Source organism: Struthio camelus, chromosome 5, assembly GCF_040807025.1.
Source record: "Struthio camelus isolate bStrCam1 chromosome 5, bStrCam1.hap1, whole genome shotgun sequence".
Classification (NCBI taxonomy): domain Eukaryota; kingdom Metazoa; phylum Chordata; class Aves; order Struthioniformes; family Struthionidae; genus Struthio; species Struthio camelus.
In genome coordinates, this window is record NC_090946.1 from 41,021,981 (window position 1) to 41,041,168 (window position 19,188).

A 19,188-nucleotide genomic window follows, 5' to 3' on the forward strand; every position below is an offset into this window, starting at 1 on the left:
GCTGCCACCGGGCCCGGCCTCGCCTGCGCTGCGTCTCAGGGGCCGTGCCGTGCCGAGCTGAGCCGAGCCGAGCCGAGCCGAGCCGCGCCGTGCCGAGCTGAGCCGAGCCGAGCCGAGCCGAGCCGCGCCGTGCCGAGCCGAGCCGCGCCGTGCCGAGCCGTGCCGTGCCGAGCCGTGCCGTGCCGAGCCGAGCCGTGCCGTGCCGAGCCGTGCCGAGCCGTGCCGAGCCGAGCCGAGCCGTGCCGAGCCGTGCCGAGCCGAGCCGAGCCGAGCCGAGCCGAGCCGTGCCGAGCCGTGCCGTGCCGAGCCGTGCCGTGCCGAGGCGAGCAGCGCGGCGCGGCGCGGCGGCGGCGGGCTGCCCCAGTTGGCACGCGGCGTGCCCGGCCGGCCCGTGGCAGCGCCCCCGCGGCAGATGAGGCACGCGCCGGCCTCATTACAATGAGAATGGACAGGCTGGAGGAGCCATGTGGCAGCAACAGTTTGCAAATCCCCCCTCCTTCTGTGCAAATCGGGCAACATTTCCAAACATTTGTACCCCAAATCGACCACATTAACACCCCTCGGAGCGGCTCTTCCCTGGAGAGATGCTCTGTGCTATGCACATTTAGGCAGAAACAAAACAAGCAAGTGGGATTTTTTTTTTTGGTCTTTTCTCTTTTTTTAGACCCTCGGTGTGTGTCAGCGCTGAATCGATGTGCAACTTTCTAGCTAAGGGGTTTAAAAGCCATCAGGGAATCCGGCTCCCAAAGTGGGGCCGTGCACATGGAAGGGCTGGCGAGCGCTGAATACATGGGCAAGTTTCTAACTCAGGAATGAAAAAGGCGATCAGGAGAGCCAGGCCACGAAACGCAGCCTGTACGCGACAGAAGCAGAAACGCTACCAAGAAGAAGGCGCACAAGGTGCATAATAAAATATCTCACTTGCGTAGACGCTGGAGTTGCTGTATTGAACAACACGATCGTTATGCCAAATTTGAGTAAGCGCTGCTTGAGAAAGAAATCCCCCCCACCCGGATTTTAAGGACCCTAAAGGATTTGATACATGACAAATGACACACACAAAGTACTTATCAGACGCGCGTCGGGGCGAAGCGCGCAGGGGGCGGCCGGGCTTGGCGGTGGGCAGCCGCTTTGGGGGGCTGCCCGCGCCGCCGGCCCTGCGGGGAAGAGCCCCCGGGGGAAGGGGAAGGGGGCTGCGGCGAGGAAGCGGGGGCGCGGGCACCTCCCGCGCTTTGTTCCGCACCTCTGTAACACCAGATCCGCTCCAAAAATAAAGGGGGGAGGGGGACGAGGGCGCGGAGTGGTGCGGGGCAGGAGCTGATGCGGGGGTTGCCCGCGGGGTGCCCCGGCGCTGGCCCCGGTCCTCCTGCGGGGCGGACAGGCAGGGGACGCGGAGCTCTTCCCCCAAACGCTCTGGCCGGGGAGGCGGCCCCGTGCGCGGCCGCTTTTGGGGCAGGATCAGCGGGGAAGAGGGGCCGCGGCGGGGCGCGGCTGCAGCCGAGCGGGGGAGGAGCCCCCGGGCCCCTGGGGGTGCAAGGCCGTGGGGGCACGGCGCGGGGGGAGCCTGCAGCTTGTGTGCCCCTTCCAAAAACCTGGGGGGGCCAAGCGCTGCGCGGGGCCGCCCGGGGCCCGCGGGGAAGGTCCCCCGGCCGGGCTGCAGCGCTGGGGAACACGGCTGGGGAAGGGACGGGAAACCCCCTCCCCGCCCCGGGACCCAGCTCCCTTCCTCCCTCGGGCACCGGGGAGGCACCGCCGGGCTCGCCCAGCCTCCGGCCGTGCAAGCCTCCCACGCGAGGTGCCGTGACTGAGCCACAGCTTCGCCGCCCCTCATACAGCATAAAGCAAAATGTGGCAGTGCAATACACATTGTGGTGGCCCGCTAGTCTTCAGTGAGACAACCTCAGGGTAGGAAGGCCGGTAAACAATGCCTGGCCGTACGCAGCTTCTGCTTTCCCCTCCCGACTTCTTCCTTGCTCGCGCTCCCTTCTCTTTCCCGGTTTCTCGCCGCCTTTCTGGCCTGTACGGGCAGGGGCTCGCGAGCAGCCTGGCAGAGCGGCGGGGCGGCCCGGGGCTGGCGGGCGCAGCCCGATCAGACGCACCCGGCTGCAGCCGGGCGGCCTGCGCTGCGGTTGCGCCTGCGGCAGGGAGCCCTGCGCGGAGCGCGGCGCGGCGCGTCCTGCCAGGCTCGGCCGCGGCTTGCGCGGGGGCAGAGGGGCAAGGGGGTCGGCAGCCCTAAAACGAGCCGCTTCGGACGCGCTGCCTCGCTCTGGGCATCTCCAGCGACTGCCGAGGGGGCCTGGCCCCCCGCTCTGCCCCGGCTCCCCCCCCCCACCGGGAAACGCGCCCCTCGAAAGGACCCGAATTTCTTAAGAAAGTGGAGGGAGGTTGCTGCGCTGGTGCTCCTGAAAATGACCCAGGAAGGCGCGTTAGACAGAGAAAAGCTCGCAAGAGTTGCGCTTCTAATCTGCTCTCTGTCGAGTTTCAGGCTCAGCTGTTTGATGCCATTAATGCGACTTCTTTATCTAAATTCTGCGTGCTTGTGAGTCAACATGCAGCAGGTGGTTTACTATATTCCCTGGTTATTATTTTATTATCGGCTCTTTTTATAGCAGTAATCACACTGGAGTTTCAAGGAGGATTTTAGGTCTGTTTTGCACCCCGCACTCGAGCTTCTGAAAATATTTGTTTTGTGGGGAACACATGGGGAGCTGTAGCAACTTCTGCTCCTGTCGGGCACGAGCGAAACTAGGTGCAAGGTGTGACTCGAAAAATAGCGGCGACCCGAGAGCGGCGGGCCGGGCCGTGAGGGTCTGCAGGGCCCGGGGCTTGCCCCCCTCCGGCCGCATCGCGGTGCCGGCGGGGCCGCGGCGGCCGGGCCGCGGCGCGCCCCCCGAGCCGCGAAGGTGCACGCCGGCAGGATTTCAGCGAGGTTTGGCGGAGCTGTGAAAAGCAGCGATCAGCTTGTCTTGCTTTAACCTACATTAGCTCCGGGTCCATATGGTAGATGCTGCCTGTGGATCTTCAGCACCAAAGCGAGGCCCTATTCTTGCACGCCGCCCTGCTTGTGCCAGATGGTGCCTGGACCAAGTGGCCATGCGTGGGGTGGCTCTGGTTAGCCTAATAAACGTCCAATACAAGTCAAAAATCAAAACACACACATACTAACATCTGCTAGAGCCTGCAGTACCCAGCTAGCCTTTCAATACTGAATTAAAGAGCCCCACAGCCCTTCTGTTCCCCTAGGTTAGACACTCATTACCATTTATCAAGCACTGATGTTATCTGGCCTCTCATTTTATTTAGTACCGAAGCTATTAGCATCAGATTTGATTTTGACAGTTGACGCTGCTGCTGGTAAAGCCGGGATCTGGCCGGGCGGATCGCTGCAAAATTCCGAGTTCATCAGCGGCGACACATTCCTCCTTCCGACTTGTTTACGAGGACGAGACAAAAGAGCTCCTCTCTGTGCCTCTGCCTTGTGGTTTATCTCCATCACAAGCACTGCTCCCGTCCGTGCCCGGGGAGGGCCGCCGACAGACAGACACGCAGGCAGACAGACACACAGAGGCGACAGCCGGGCCGCTCTGGACGGCAGCTAAACCAAGCGTGCCCGGCCCCGGGTGCAGCCCCCGATAGCGCCAGGGCTTGTGCCCCCCCGCATCTGGCTCGCCCTAGCGCAGCGGGGACCAGGCGAAGTGTTAATCCCCCTTTCAGGGAGACCCCCAACTGCAGGCCTGCCCCCTCCCCAAACACACACACACACACACACACAGATGCAATTGCACCGTTCACAGCGGCTGCCGGTCGCGGCTGTATCGTGGCTTTCTCCCTAGGACAGTTCAAATATTTCTCTGCCAAAGTTGTGCCTTGCCCTCTCCTCCTCCGCGGCCCGACCCCGGGCGCACGTCCGCACATGTGCTCTAACCGCATCCCAGACCAAAGCTGATTTCTAAGAAAAGCGGTCATTTATTGTTGGAAATGTAAGAGCGGGGAGGACTGGTGCGGGAAGTTTAGCGAGGATGCGATGTTCGGCATGTTGCCTCGCCTCCAAACAAGCCACATCCCAGCCTCGCCTTTTTTTTTTCCTTTTCTTTCCCCCTTTCCCGAGCCTGCACTGAAGAATTAACGCTACACGAAAACACCTTTTGGGAGAAGACGGAGAAGCTCAAGGGCGACTTCCAGCGTGCTGCGCTGCTCCCAGGTGATCCACCCCGGAAAGGTTTGCAGCCTTGCGAGCCAGGCACTGGCATAAAGGTGGCAAGACCTCATTATCATACAGCTGAAGGTTTATCTCTCCCTCCCCCTCCGGTCTCCCATCCATTTAACAAGCTGAAATAAAAAGCCACATGAAAGGCCTTCTCTGTGCTTGGCTTTAATGAGGGACACGCGACCCAACAATGAGCGCACGCTGCAATCAGGCCAAGGACTTTACTGGCACACGCCAGATCGCAGCCAGGCTGCAGCCCGGCGCTAGCCCCTGCCAAGCCGCTTGTCGCGACCCGCGGCGTTTGCCCCTGGCGGCGACACGGAGCCCTCGCCCCCCCCGCCCCCCGCCGCCGCCGCCCGCCAGTGCCCCGCGCCCGAGTCCCCCGCGCCGGCCCCGCAGGCAGCGCGGCGCGGCCACCTCCCGGCAGCGCTCGGTTACGGGGCAGCCGGCGAGCGCCGCAGGTCCCGTCCGCGCCCCGCTCGCTGCCCCCCTCCCTGCCTTCAGCCGGGATTAAACGCAGCTCCGAGGAGGGCTCCCGGTGCGCCGGGGCCTGCGGGCGCCCCAAAGCAGGCTGCCGCGCCCCGGAGGCGGCGGCGGCGGGGCCGTCCCGGCTGGCCCTCTCGTGCAAACCCCATTTCACTTTTACTTTCTAGCTGCTGCCAGCCGTCGCCAGGCAGGGCAGGTCCCGCGGGGCGGCCAAGGGCCGTCCGACGGGCCGCGGGCAGCAGCGCCGCGCTGCCCCTCGTCGCCCAGCGCGGCCCTGGGGAAAAGTCGGGGTGAGGACGGGCGGGGACGTGGCACGAAGGGGGAAGCACGGGAGCGAGCGAGCAAACGTGTTTTTAAACATTTCATCCGCTATTGTTCGGCCACTCTGGGAAGCTGCTCTTTGGAGAGGCGTCTGATTTTCGAGGGAACTCTCCCAGTGCGAGCGCTGTAAATATCTCAACAGATGCTTGGCTTGTTGGTAATCAGCTCGGCTCCTTGGCGGTCAGTGCAGCAGCGGCAGCGGCAGCAGGGTATTAATTCTGGATATGAGGGCTCTCCACAACATTTGGTTCTTTTTTTCCAGAAAGGAAAGCTGGAAAAGGGGAGGGATCGCCCGTGAGTCTGACTGACAGTTTACATAATGAGCTTGAGAGGATGCGAGGCAACTATATAAACAGCTCGAAGGGAAGCAAGTTTTCCATTTACTGAGCGCTGTTAGCACCAGTTAAAGGAGGAGCAGTTCAACACTAAGCACTCCCCTTTGCGTCTCTCACCAAATCCCCTCGGCTCTGGAGTTTATAAAGGCGACTAAAGCAATCAGAGTTTGGTCGTTGGCTGCAGGATTAATTCCCAGAAGTGGACGTTTTAACACCTGGATTTTACCTTCCAATTTCTGCTGGTGCTCGGGGAATATTTGGAAGAGCAGGTTGCTCTAGGAGACTCGCCGTGACGCCTCTCTTTTCTCCATCAAGCGAGAAGCGCTTACTTGGACCATTTGAGGAATACAGGAGGAAAACTAAACCCACTAAGAATTGGAAGCCTTGAGTAACACAAGGATGACAGCCTTGCGCATCTTTGGCTTGACGTTTCTGTTAATGATTTTGCAGCAGGTAATCACGCATTGCAAAAAAAAAAAAAAAAAGGGTTCGCTAAATGTAAAGTGGGTGATGGAAGCAAGTTTGCATGGCAAAGCCTGGGTAAGCTCTGATTTGGCTATTTTGTATGTCTCCCCTTTGTGCAGAGGGTGTCCGGCTCTGGCGTCTTCCAACTGGAGCTGCACGAGTTCGTGAATAGCCACGGGGCTCTGGCCAGCGGGAAGCCCTGCTCCCCCCACTGCAGGACCTTCTTTCGCGTTTGCTTGAAGCATTTTCAGGCAGTGGTCTCCCCGGGCTCCTGCACTTTCGGCAGCATCATCACCCCAGTACTGGGAATAAACTCCTTCAGCGTCAAGGATACAGAGAGATTTGACAGCCCCATTAAGTTACCCTTTAACTTCACGTGGCCGGTGAGATTCCACTTTAGACCTGATTGCAGTTGCGGGGCAGGAGGGCGGCAGGGAAGGCTGATCGCAGCGCGCTGTTAATCTGTACTGTAAACAAACTACTTGCGTCTTTAGACTTATTCCCAGAACTTCCTTTAAAAAAAAAAAAAAGCAATGAAAAAGTGCATCAAGTCCCGAAGCACTTAGAAAAATAAATGTTAAACAGAGAGGGGAGGGGGAAAGGCAAGCTGGGAAAATCTGCACTGTATGAAACTTATGTAGAGAGAGAGAGGGAAGTGCCTAGCCATTAAAAACAGAAACGAACTGCTCTCCTTCCTCCCCCCCTCCCCCCCGCGCTCCTTGCGCGGCGGGAGAAAACCGCTTTCCCAAGGGGCGGGAAGCTCCGCTTCGGAGCCGCAGACTTAAGTAACGCGATCCGCAATTAGGTTAATTAAAACGTGCGGCCAGGAGCGGGCAGCGCTGCCAGGGGGTGGTTTCCTGGTGGCGCCGCTAGCGGGCCGGGGGCCGGGGAGGGAGGAGGGGGGGGGGGGCGAAGCGGCGGCGGCGGCGGCGGCGGCCGGGGCTCACGCTGGTTTTTCCGCCCGCAGGGGACCTTCTCGCTGATCATCCAGGCCTGGCACGCGCCCGCCAACTACCTGCCGGAAGGTGAAGACGGCTCCGCGCTGCCCCTAGGGGGCGGCCGCGCCCCGCGAGCGCCGCGCGCGCCCCCTTCCCTCCCTCCCTCCCCCCCCCCCCCGCCCCCGAAACGGTTAACGGCTAACGGCTAACGGCCAACGGCTAACGGCCGGCCGCGGCCGCGCCGCTGACCTCACCGCGCTCAGATGTTTATACTATAATTTTCAGGGCTAGCTTTATCCTCCCATCAGGAGTTAGTCCCTAAACGATATCCATCAGGGCCGCTTTGATTCTGTCCCCTACCTAATCTCCAACACAATTGCGTTTCCTCCGGTTTATTTTTGGCGTGGGAAAGAAAGGAGCTCTGTGGTGAGAAAACTACAAGGCTGCCAAAAAGTCCTGACTGCCTTTTCCTGTATTTTACACCTTTTTCAAATTCCGCCCTTTGGAAAGGAATAATGGCTTTGGGATGTTTTTCTGACATAGAGGAAAAGGATATTTCAACAGCAAAACAGTTCTCACTTTGAAAAGCTCTCTGCAAAGCCTCTTAAGGGCCAGGTTAATAATCACTGATACTGGCGACGGCAGAGGCGATGTGGGATCTCGGGAACGCTGGCCGCTTTCACTTGCCTGAGCAGCACGCTTGTGCCTTTCCACCCCCAGCTGCCTGCCGCCGAGTGGCACAGCGCAGCCCACCTCCAATTTTCCTCCTTTTGAGGCCCGCAATACAGCATCTCTCGCTATATTTACATATATGTGTATTTATATATATATGAATATATATGTGTATGAATAATGAAATGCATAGGCAAGAACGGTGCCATGTGCGGGAGCCGGATCCTGCTCCTAATTTCTGGCGATGGGGCGTTTGACTTTCCATGGCGCTGGGGGCAGGATTGCTTCCTTTCCAAAGAACATACATATACATATACATATATATATATATATATATATATATATATACTGCAGTGCGCGTACGTTGTTCGGGGCGGGGGATGTCGCGGGCGGGAGGGCCCACGCTGCCGCCGCTCATGCCGGTCTCCTGCCGCAGGCTCCCGGCTGCCCTCGGAGGACTGGCTCATCAGCCAGATGGCGATCCAGCGGTCGCTGGCGGTGGGCGAGGACTGGTCGCAGGACGTGCAGAGCGGCGCGCAGACCCAGCTGCGCTACTCCTACCGGGTGATCTGCAGCGAGAACTACTACGGCGAGAGCTGCTCCCGCCTCTGCAAGCGCCGCGACGACCGCTTCGGCCACTACGTCTGCCAGCCAGACGGCAGCCTCGCCTGCCTGCCCGGCTGGACCGGCGAGTACTGCACCGAGCGTAAGTGCCACGCCGCCTTGCAGGGGCTGTGGGGGGCGGGAGCGGTTGGGCGCGAGGTGGCGGGGCGCCAGCAGCTGCTGTCCACCATGTCGGGGCTGGGGGCAGCGGGACGCGGCCCACTCGCGCAGCTGAGGGTCCCCCAGTTGCGGGCCGCCTCTGGTCTCCTCACACAGTGCCCGGCAAGCAGCGGCAGCAGGCCTGCCTCTTGCCTGCTTGCTCGCGGGAGGGCCAGCCCTTAGGGGCAAAACACGGGCGTCTTGCCTCGATGGAGGTGATGAGGAACTCCCGGAAAGAGAGTCTGCGCCTCGTTCTGTCGCATACTAACCACCTGAGCTCAGCATATTAAAAAATGTCACTTTGGCTTCTTTAGGTCCTTACCTGTGCTAATTCAAGTGCTAGTCAGTGAGGGGTAGGAATACAACTCATGAGGTCTTTGAGGAAATGCATGCTCCCAAAACATCAGGGAGCTATTGGAGGAAAGGTCTCAGAACCTGAAAGCTTGCCCCCTTTTCCAGTTGTATTAGCAGGCCTGATGCTGGTTTTAGCTATCTTTGCTGTCTGTCCTTAAAATATCGTGGCCGCAACCACACTGGTAAGGAGCGTTGTACGGAGTCACATGGTAGCCACTGGGGCCATGTTTTCCTCCCTACCTTTCTCTGGGCCTGGAGAAGGAAAGTCACACTCTGAGGACTTTGGCCCTTTCTGCTGCAACTACTAGTGCCTTCCTTTTGTGCCTCACCTCCGTGAGTGGCAGCCATGAAGAGAGAGCTAGCAGAGAAAGGGTCTTGGCTGATATCCCTGAATCAGTGGTATCTATTCCAAGTTAAAATGTTAGCAGCTTGCCCACACAAATGCTTCCACCATTTCTACTGCCAGAGGAGATGGACAGGTGCTGCAGTGTAGTAGTGGGAATTTTTAGCATAGGCTCAGGCTCCTCCTTTTGGGTTTTTCAGGCTTTCATTAGCACAGGCACAGCTGCTTCATCTTGCTCCTTTTCCAGCAAGAGCTGCAGGAGTTCATGTTTGTTGTGTAAACAGAAAAAACTAAAGGACACCTTGTCAAATGTTGGCTCTCCTTGTTCACTTCCTCCTGCTCCAGAACTCCCCGTACGGAGAATTTTTAAAACAAAGCTTTGAAAGAGCAAAACAGGTTTTCAAAGTACCTTTTCAAATGCAGGCATTTCCCCTTTTAAAACTGTATTCTGTACTGCCACACGTATTTACCTAAACATTTCTGCTTTTTTATGTTCTCTTCACAGCCATTTGTCTGTCTGGATGTACTGAACAGAATGGATACTGTAACAAACCTGGGGAGTGCATGTAAGTAGATGGCAATTGCAATCTGAACTTCAGTTAAAATGTCACCTTGTAATAGAAACTTCAGCTCTCTTCTGTGTCATTAATGTTTTAATTTGACTTTTCTTTTAGCTGTCGTCCCGGTTGGCAAGGCCGCTACTGTGATGAATGCATTCCACATATAGGCTGCCGCCACGGGACTTGTAAAACACAATGGCAGTGCATATGTGATGAAGGATGGGGTGGCCTCTTCTGTGATCAAGGTTAGTTCCGAAGGTTGTGCTTACGCCTCTAGACTGGGTATTCCTTGGTACTGGACTAAGGAATCTGTTGGATAGGATCTAGAACTAAATCTCCTGAAGGTATATGTTTATAGGCATCAGTTTGTACCAAGGCTTTCTTAGACAAAAATTCTTACATTTTTAGTAATTTTAGCTGAAAACAAGCAAACCTTTTTTTGGTAGTTGCATTTTTTTCTTGGAAAAAAAAAAGGGACAAAGTGTTGAAAAGGCAAGTTTTCTGCCTGCTCAAGCTAAGTTTAACTTATTCCCTGTACAACTATAACAGTTTACTAAACAGTTTCCAGCAGCAGTAAACACTATCATTTGGGCCTTCCTTATTTTGCATACAAGGAAGTTAACTCATGTGATAAGTCTAGAGCATGAGAGAAAAATCATGTAAGCAAGAATGAAAAGTACAGGTTCCATTTTAAGGTACACCAGACCACTTCCACCTATTCAACCCACTGAATCACTGAACTCTAGCCAGCTGAGCAGTCATGTCCTCAAGGCCATATATGCGCTGCTGGCACTGAGAGCATTAAGTACTCAAACCAAGTTAAGTGTTTTTAAGACAGTTATAGGATTAAGACGGGGAAGTCTGAATAAGCAGGAAAAGTAAAGTTGCAGATTTTTTTCTGCTTGTAGTTATCTATTAACCAGTTGTATTCCACTTACTGTGGTATTTATAGTGCTTATAAAGATTTTCTGCTTATGTCCTATGAACTTGTGTGCTTAACCTCTGTCTCAAATTTAAAGGAAAAAAAGCACTATCAAGCTTGGCAGAGCATTTCGACTGTTTAAACTACTAACATTCATAACAAGAGAGCATCGTAAATAAACAATAAAAGGTTTCTAATGTTTGTTTAAATCTCCAAGCCTAAACAGTTTTCTTTTTATTTCCTCCCAACTTCCCCAGAACATGCTTTGGAGCACACTTTTTAAAGATGGGGCTTACTCTTTTAATGTGACATGCTATGCACTAAGTGTTTCTAAGGCCATGGAGTGCCTTTCAGAGAATGTACACTTAGGAAGTACATTTTCCAACTTGATAAGTGGGCATCTAAATCCCATTACAGCTAATGGATTTACGCACACAAAAAGGGAGAGTATACTACAACACTAATAGACTTAGAAGTTTGCCAGGTCTCCCACAATTCAGAGGTTACTGTGTTGCTGTGGTGGCCATAGAGGAATAAACAAAACTAATAAAAAACTGAAAAATCTGATTATTATTGCTAATCTGAATAATAATCGCCAATATTCCTATTGACAGGAAAATGAAAGGACTTCTTATTGAAAATTCTGTCCTTTTTGCTGACTAAAGCATTTTTGCTTCTACTTTCTGTGCTCTTCAAGCCTTGAGAAATGAATGTCTTTTCCCAGCTGTCAAAAGACTTTTCTCTAACATTTTGGTATCTTTGCAGATCTGAATTATTGCACTCATCACAGACCATGCAAAAATGGAGCAACTTGCATGAACACTGGCCAAGGCAGTTACACATGTTCATGCAAACCTGGCTTTACTGGTGTTGATTGCGAACATGAGATCAGCGAGTGTGACAGCAACCCTTGTAGGAATGGTGGTAGTTGCACGGTAAGGACATTTTAAATGTAAAATCTTTGTGAGAAGCAAGCCCAAGTATACCTTTTCAGAATGTTTTTGTAACAACGTAATGGGAATTTGATAGTACACAGGTTCATTACTGATGCTCACCACTATCATACTGAACCCTTCCCTAGAGGTGTCAGCAGAGGAAGCCTGTTACAGGAGGAGATGTATCATCTAGATCGGAACTAGTCAACTGATCCTTAGGTTTCTGTGGCAGCCATTATGAGATCTTGGCAAGAGCTAAGGTTGGTGAGGGAGTAGAGCTGTTTAAAAAAAAAAAAAAAAAAAAAAAAAGCTTCCCAAACTGAGGTGCCTACAGAAATGCACTAAATCTGCATTTTAAGAGTAAATAAAAGAAAGCATCTGCTTTCCACTCTGTGAGCTGAAACATTTTCTGTGAAGCAGGGTTCTGCTTTTTTAGTTTTCTGCAGTCTAGTGTTTCAGTGTATTTTTCAGACGCATTCAGTGATTAATTCTGCCTGTTGATAAAAGATTGGTAGATTACAGACATCAAATGTAATACGATGCACGTTTCGATTAAAGCTAATGATGCAAGACCCTAGCTCTCTTCTCCCAACGCTTTGGACGTACTGTACCCGGAAAGAACAGAGGGTTTTGTTGTGATCTAAGTGGTGAGGCTTTTCCATGGCAAAGAAAATCAGCCCTTAAAAAAAAAGGGCTGGCATGTAGAGGATATATGGCCAGATTACAGCTGTGTAGGTTTATACACGCCGTTCTACTCTAGAGGGACCTTGGGGATCCCATTAGACGGTAGCGGTATTACTGTTTTGCCTACTTGCCTGTACTGCATCTGCTCTGTTATGTAGGTACATGATGACTCCTGTATGCTGAATATGGCCCATTCGTGGCTACATCCCTTACAGTCAAGCACACAGATATTTTCTTTGCAAATGTTGCTTTGGCCATATCGGAGCGTGAATGAGAAGGGGTAGAACAGCACACACTGTTGACCAAAAAGAAACATGCAAGCATGTTTCTGTTACTTGGTGACATCAAATAACAGTGGTCTCATGTTGTGTTTTGCAGGATATGGAGAATGGTTATCACTGCCTGTGCCCCCCTGGATACTATGGAACTCACTGTGAGCACAGTGCTTTGACATGTATAGATTCTCCATGTTTTAACGGCGGCACATGCTTGGAAAAAGAACAAGGGGCTAGCTACACTTGCCTTTGCCCTTTAGGCTTCACAGGGTCAAACTGTGAAAAAAAAGTAGATCGGTGCACAAGCAACCCATGTGCAAATGGTAAGTCTTTTTATCCAAAAATCTCATGCCTCCGACTTGTTTGTGCTTTTCAGTGCAGAAGTGATAGAAATCCAATCTGACCTCTACTATTCCTATAATATGTTAGTCCCTCTTCCCCACTGTATTCCACATCTACCCTAATTTTGCTCTCTTGAGGGGCTTTCACTGGCATTTTCTATGCAATAAAAATGCACAAGACTTCCATGGAATGGAAGAGATGGCAGGGTTATGTAGATTAAATTAACTTTATTACATATTTGGAAGGGGCATCTTTTAAAGCCACAGTGATATAATTAGGCAAGCTGGAAAGAACTTGCAGATGCATTTGATTGTTTTGTAAAATAATCTCCCTCTTCTTGAGGCAGTAAAATATGCTTACCAGGGAGAGGTTTAGGTCTCAGAGTGAAGTGCATCGCAGACTGATTTTTTTATTATTTTACTTTTTTCCCCCAGGTGGCAATTGCTTTTACCTGGGTCAGATTCGTGTGTGTCGTTGTCGGGCTGGTTTCTCTGGTCAGAAATGTGAGATAAACATCAACGATTGTGCCAGGAGCCCATGTTCCAACGGGGGAACTTGCCATGACCTGATCAACGACTACACCTGCACATGCTTGCCAGGCTATACTGGCAGGAACTGCGACATCAAAACCAGAGATGAATGTGCTTCTGGGCCATGTGAGAATGGAGGCACATGCTACAGCGGACTTTATAGTGCCAACTTTGTCTGCTACTGTCCTTCTGGCTTCATGGGCAACCGTTGTGAGCTACCCGTTTATACCGTGCCTGTTACACTTCCTCCTAAACCAATCCCCTGGATTGCTATATCCATGGGGGTGGGGCTGGTGGCTTTGCTCATACTGTTCTGCATGATAGCAATGGTCATCAGGCAGATGAGGATGCACCCAGAGCAGGAGCTGGAGACAATGAACAACCTATCTGACTTCCAGAAGGACAATCTCATTCCAGCTTCACAGCTCAAAAACACCAATAAAAATAAAGACCTCGAAGTGGACTGTGGGCTGGAAAAATCAAACTACAAACCCAAGAATCATAAACTGGACTATAATCTGGTAAAAGACCTGACAAGTAGAGGGACACAGGAGGATAAATATTACAAAAGTGAAAAGTGTCTAGGAGAAAAATCTCCCCTCCGACTACACAGGTGAGAATGCAGTCTTCCTTGTAGTCTTCTGTAAGCCCCCTCATCTTCATACATGTCTAGAAACATATGAGAAAATATGAAAAAAGGATTGATTCAGGAAGATAAAATCCAAAACAAACAAGAACAAAGCTAGGAATCTTCATAGTGGAGTATGCACATGCATGTATAGCCAAGTGGTATTCCTGGCTAAGTCAAACAATTGAACTGAGTGTTTGTGCAGGGTGCTGCTAGTATGGGTGAATAAGGGTGGCTAGCCCAGCGGTGAGACTAAGAAGTGTCTTTCCTTGCCCCAGTAGATCATGGAGAGACCACAACAGTATGCCGTACAGGCATTACAAATAAGTATTTCAGTTATTAAGAAGGCAAAGTGAGCTACTTACTGAGAGAGGGATAGAATAAAAATAACTACTGTTGTCAAAAAAGGCAGGTATCCACTGGCTCATCAGTCTTATCTGTGTACTGAAAGTCTTGTCTGAGTTCTGCTTGTGGCTCTGCTATCCTGAGGGATCTGAGGAGTAGATTTATTAGACTGGACATGCCAGATACTGCATAGCAGTATAGCTAGCAAGTAGCATAGCAAGATACTACCTATTCCTTACTTCCACTTTTCTAGTGTAATGTCCATCCTATAGAATATGTGAAACTTCATCCTCTGGCCTCCCCTCCCCTGCCTTCATGGCTATCTCATTTCACTCCTCTATGTTCATAGAAGATTCCTGGAGTCAGGCATGTCTGAAGTCCAGTAACGTTCTTTTCTCTCTGCCCTGCCTTAGTGAAAAGCCAGAATGTAGGATATCAGCGATATGCTCTCCAAGGGATTCAATGTACCAATCTGTCTTTGTGATAACAGAAGAAAGGAACGAGTGCATCATAGCCACAGAGGTAAGTGCATAGCTCCTTACAAACATTCGTGGAGGGACGTGAATTCACAAAGAGGGCAAACTATCATTTAGAATTACATCTTAGAAGGTAACTCTATTTCCAGGGATCACAGATACTTTCCAACGTTCACCTCTCCTCTTCTGTGGTGCACAGGAGTGCCAAAGCAAGGAAAATAAATTAGCAGCTCTGATTTTATTAAACCAGAGGTTTTGAGCTTAGTAAGTCAGTGGAGATGAAAGCACTGAACATCAGCCTATAAAAATTCAGTGCAGCGTAGGATTATTTCCTCTTAAATAGGTAGTCAGCAAAAATAGGAACAGTACGAGTTTATAGACCCATAGATGTAAAGCCAGGGTTTTCCCCATGACTAAAACAGATAATCTGTGTCCTGTGGAAAGAGGTCAATCTGTAGATTTCCAGCAGAAGATGGACAGTAACTGCATGAGCTAATGGATAAGCATTACAACCATTTAGGGAGTCCATAATAAGACATGGAAGGAAGTTCAACCTCTTGGCCTTTAAGCTCCAGCTGTGTGTTTGTGGTTCCAACAGAAATTACCAGTACTTCTTGTGGTACTGATAAACATGTCAAGATTTTGATGGTATTATGAAAGGTTAGGGGACAATACAGAAAAACAGATTTTCTAGGAAAGGCCTAGCAGTGAACAATCCTAAGACTTTTAAAAGCAGCTACTGAGGAACTGAGTACTTCCTGAAGAATTACTGACCCAGTCAGAAAAGCTCCCTCTGAGTTTAAATGCAATTTAATATCAGCTAATACCCTCTGATTCTAAGAAAGACCTGAGTTTGCTCCTTTTTTGATTGTCTCTTCCAGTGTAGCTATCTTTAGGACAGGTTTCAGGTAGTTTCAGGCTCCAGGAAAGAGGAGCTTGCTGTACTATATAGGAGTGATCTGTGAAAGCAGATCCGCAGGAATCTGTCTCCCTTGCCAGGGTGGATATCAGATTTCTGCTTAAAGGCAAGCTGGAATACAAGTCAACCAGCAATATTAACAGTTTAAGACTAACTGAAAGAATTTTTCAAAGATACAAATGACAGTTACACGCTTAATTTCCATTAACTAACCTAAATACCATCTGTTCCTTTGAAGATCTTACTGACCAAAGCCAGACTCCCAGGTTTACATCAGGCACCTCAAGAAGTATTCTTATTTTCAGGGTTACTTCTCTCAACATCAGTCAGGCTTGATGCTTTTGAACACAAGCTATTTAGCTATACCATATGCCTGTTATGGAGACTTCATGTTAAGCATCAGATTTATAAGTTTTATCCTAAATATTCTTTCCCTCACATCAGGTCGAGAGGCTACTTGTCATACAGAAGAGTTGTTTGCTAGCGATTTTCTATCTCTGGTCCCAATCAAAAACTTTGAATACTGATAGTTAGGCTGCAGGAGTGTTTGGCTTAAGTTACTTTGACTTGACATATTGATTTATAATTTGTAACTCTGCAGTACTGTGTACATTGTGCTTCCTTCTCATTCCTTGTATTATTTTACGTCCTGACAGGTATAAGACTGAGGATCAGTCCGTTTGCACCTCAGATTTGGTAATGCCAGTAGATGGACGTTCCTGCTGCATTGTTTACAATTCAGAACTGGATTGGACTGTTTTAATTACATGCAACTTGCTGCTCTCAGGCGGAGGATGGAACTGGGTGAACTGGACAGACTGTGAATTTACCGAAAGATGCAATACACCTTTTTGTTCTAACTGCCCTTGTTTGAAGTTTGATACCAGAAATCTCATTGGCTATAGAAAAGGGGAGGCAGAGGGAAGAGAAAGGGGTTTAAAAATGTATCAAAACAATAACATTTTTAAAGATATTGAGGCCAGTTCCTCATGGACAGACCCGTGGCTTTCCAGAACTCTGGTTATGGGAGGTGCCAGTAGAGGAGGAGACACTGAACTTTCACAGATGTTGCGACGGAAGATGTGAAGAAAGACACATTGCTATGCAGATAACGGATACAGAATACATGAGATCTCCATTTTTTTTTCTGGGTTTAAAAGTGCCTAAAATGTGTCAAGAGAATCTTGAGCCCAAACAGACACTTGACTGCTCTGTTTGCAGTTACCTGAACAGTATTGGGCAGGAGTGATTGACACTTCCTGCTATACATCTATTTGCATCTCCTCTCTCCTGCTGCATGTATTGGAGACAGTTTAAGGGTGAGAGGAGGAAGGAAAGAGGGATACAGAATTTACATTTCATCTCATTTGGTGATGCTTTGGAGAACTGATTGACCCAAGCCACGATATGGGACAGGATTGTCATGGATTTAAACCCCTGAGAAGGGAAAGGTGTGATAAGGAATGTCTACTGCCTCTTCCCTGTTATGAGGAGAGACATAATCCCAGCCTTACAAATGCGTTTAAAATCAATCAGCTTCTAGAACCTATATGGGCTGAGCTGTCTCAGCGGTTTTCATGCCCTTTGCACTACCAGTGATTGTGAATAGAAATTATATTTTTCTTCTCCTCCCTCATTCTCTCTCCCTCCCTTACTTCTTGCACAGATTTGGGGTTTTATGCCACCTTCTACTGCAAGTAGTCTCAAAGTCACAGCTGTTACTTTCTGAAGAAGAAATACTGTCACCCCCCCCCCCAATTGCTCTGTCTCATTGTCAAATTCCCACTTCTGTTGTTCCAAATGTCCAATAGAGAAGCATCCACTGAGAAGCCCTCTGCCGAAACAGGTGGAGATTAGAGTGAGAAGGTTCTAGGTGTGTCCCCTTTCTTTCATAACTACCCACCCACTGCTATAGGGAAAGGGGGAAGTGTGCCCCTGGAAACTAAGAGGCATACCTAAACTATTTTCTTACATACATATTTACAGAATAATATTGACACCTCAGTGGAAAGTGCTGTGACACTATAATAAGATGAGACTTTGGGATGCGGCAGAATGAGGAGGGAGGAAAGAAGATCACTTCAAAGAAACCTGGATCGTGCTATCTCTCAGACAGTGATAGTCCTGCCCTTGTAAAGCCTGTCATTGGACTAGCCAATCTACTGCTTTGGACTGTGCAGACAAGGCCCTTTCATAATGTCCACTACTGACCTTCTGCTCTGACCATGTAGGACCATTTTGAAGATGACCTTCAGAAATCAATAATATGGGTTTTAGTTTGTCTGTCTGTAGTTTATTTTGAAGTCTAGTATTTCAGTAATTTAAAAAAATCAGAAGCACTGAACTTTCTACGTTTTATAACATTATTTTGTATATAATGTATATTTATAATCAAAACAGAAGTGTAAATATGTTTATTACTTCTCATGTAATGTTTTTAATGTGATGACAAAGTTTGAATTTTATTTTTTTTTCAAACAATGAAAATACTTTCCTGCTACTATGAAGTTTATTGTGGTTTGTCCTTCTACAGTTGAGGTTCCATGACTCTGTGACAGCCTAGGTTTACTTGAAGCTTCAGATGTGAGCTTGTCTGTCTGCTCACTGTTATCAGCCCTATATTTGCATTTTGCAAACCAACCTGCTGTAGGCTGCTTTCATAACCATTAACTGATGTCAACAAAGTTGTTCAGCTAAGTGACATTCATCTGACAGAAAAGTTATACATATTTATATTGCGTTATATAATATTTAAATAATATATACATACGTACTCTCTCAGTTTGGAGTGGGATTGAACTGTCAGAAAAGCTATTTTTATTAATTCATCCTTCACTCTTCCATGACAACTTGTGGCATGGAAGATACAGGTCTAATATCTTTTCAAAGCAGCTTAATAAATGGCTTGGCTGGGGGTTCACTCATAGGACAAGATTTCTCATTTTTTTTTAATCCCATTTCTTTAAGTACTTACAGGAAGACCGAAATTTTCCCTGCTTGGGTTATTCTTGCACAGCATCTCCATCTACGCTTGCAAAATCATATTACTGTTTGTTTGATCAGGGTGGGTAAGATTTGGCCCTCCCTTGCAGTACTAGGGGGAGTTTCAGGCCTTCTCCCGCATTCCCTACACTCCACTGGCAGCACTGACCTCCCAGGGTATAACAAAGTCATTATCCTCCACAGCCCTTCTGGAGGAGGCTTCCACAAGAAGTGGAAAAAACAAACTTACATGAAATACTCCCAACAGCTTTAGTAGCCCTTGAAATGCATGCATTTACAGACAATTAAATCTCTCACTAGATCAACTAGGTGCAATACAGCCAACATCCGAATGCACAAAAGCAAAAACTGTAAGAACAGGAAACCACTGCTGCTCTATTTTAAAACCAGGCCTTTTTCTTGTTGACAAAATGCCAAAAAAGCATCTTAGTTTTGGATGTCTTTCCTATCTTTCCCCAAAACAAAATTAACCAAAACTTGCTAGTTTTTTTTGTAAAAAACACAACCATTATGAAAGCGCTATAACGAATACATTTTGACTTTGTCTTTAAAGCACTGCAAATAATGGTTAATAAGGGTCCTTCTGAGTGTGTTATTAAGGTTACATAAATGCTATTTACTTTGGGTGGTTTTGTTTCTCCCTCTTCAGTTCTTCTCTTAGTAAAATTAACTTTCCAATCCCAATC

At 49.5% G+C, this 19,188-nt stretch overlaps 1 protein-coding gene and 1 long non-coding RNA gene across 3 annotated transcripts in view; one reads left to right on the plus strand and one right to left on the minus strand.

The window, feature by feature from the left end:
* Positions 1-4,770: 4,770 nt before the first annotated feature.
* DLL4 (delta like canonical Notch ligand 4) lies at positions 4,771-18,002 on the plus strand. The gene is made up of 11 exons (XM_068945880.1): positions 4,771-5,802; positions 5,934-6,197; positions 6,782-6,839; positions 7,861-8,130; positions 9,389-9,449; positions 9,558-9,688; positions 11,131-11,300; positions 12,363-12,582; positions 13,036-13,744; positions 14,518-14,626; positions 16,156-18,002. The coding sequence occupies exons 1-11, from the start codon at positions 5,749-5,751 to the stop codon at positions 16,159-16,161; spliced, it is 2,052 nt and encodes a 683-aa protein (XP_068801981.1). The 5' UTR covers positions 4,771-5,748; the 3' UTR covers positions 16,162-18,002.
* The window catches only part of LOC138067475 (uncharacterized), a 44,673-nt gene continuing 31,679 nt past the window's right edge, over positions 6,195-19,188 (minus strand). The window contains exons 3-4 of one of the 2 annotated variants that reach the window (XR_011141474.1): positions 7,788-7,993; positions 6,195-6,326 (exon numbers count right to left, since the gene is read on the minus strand). This is a non-coding gene — a long non-coding RNA (uncharacterized lncRNA). The remainder of the gene's footprint in view (positions 6,327-7,787; positions 7,994-19,188) is intronic. The other variant, XR_011141473.1, reaches the window with a different exon arrangement.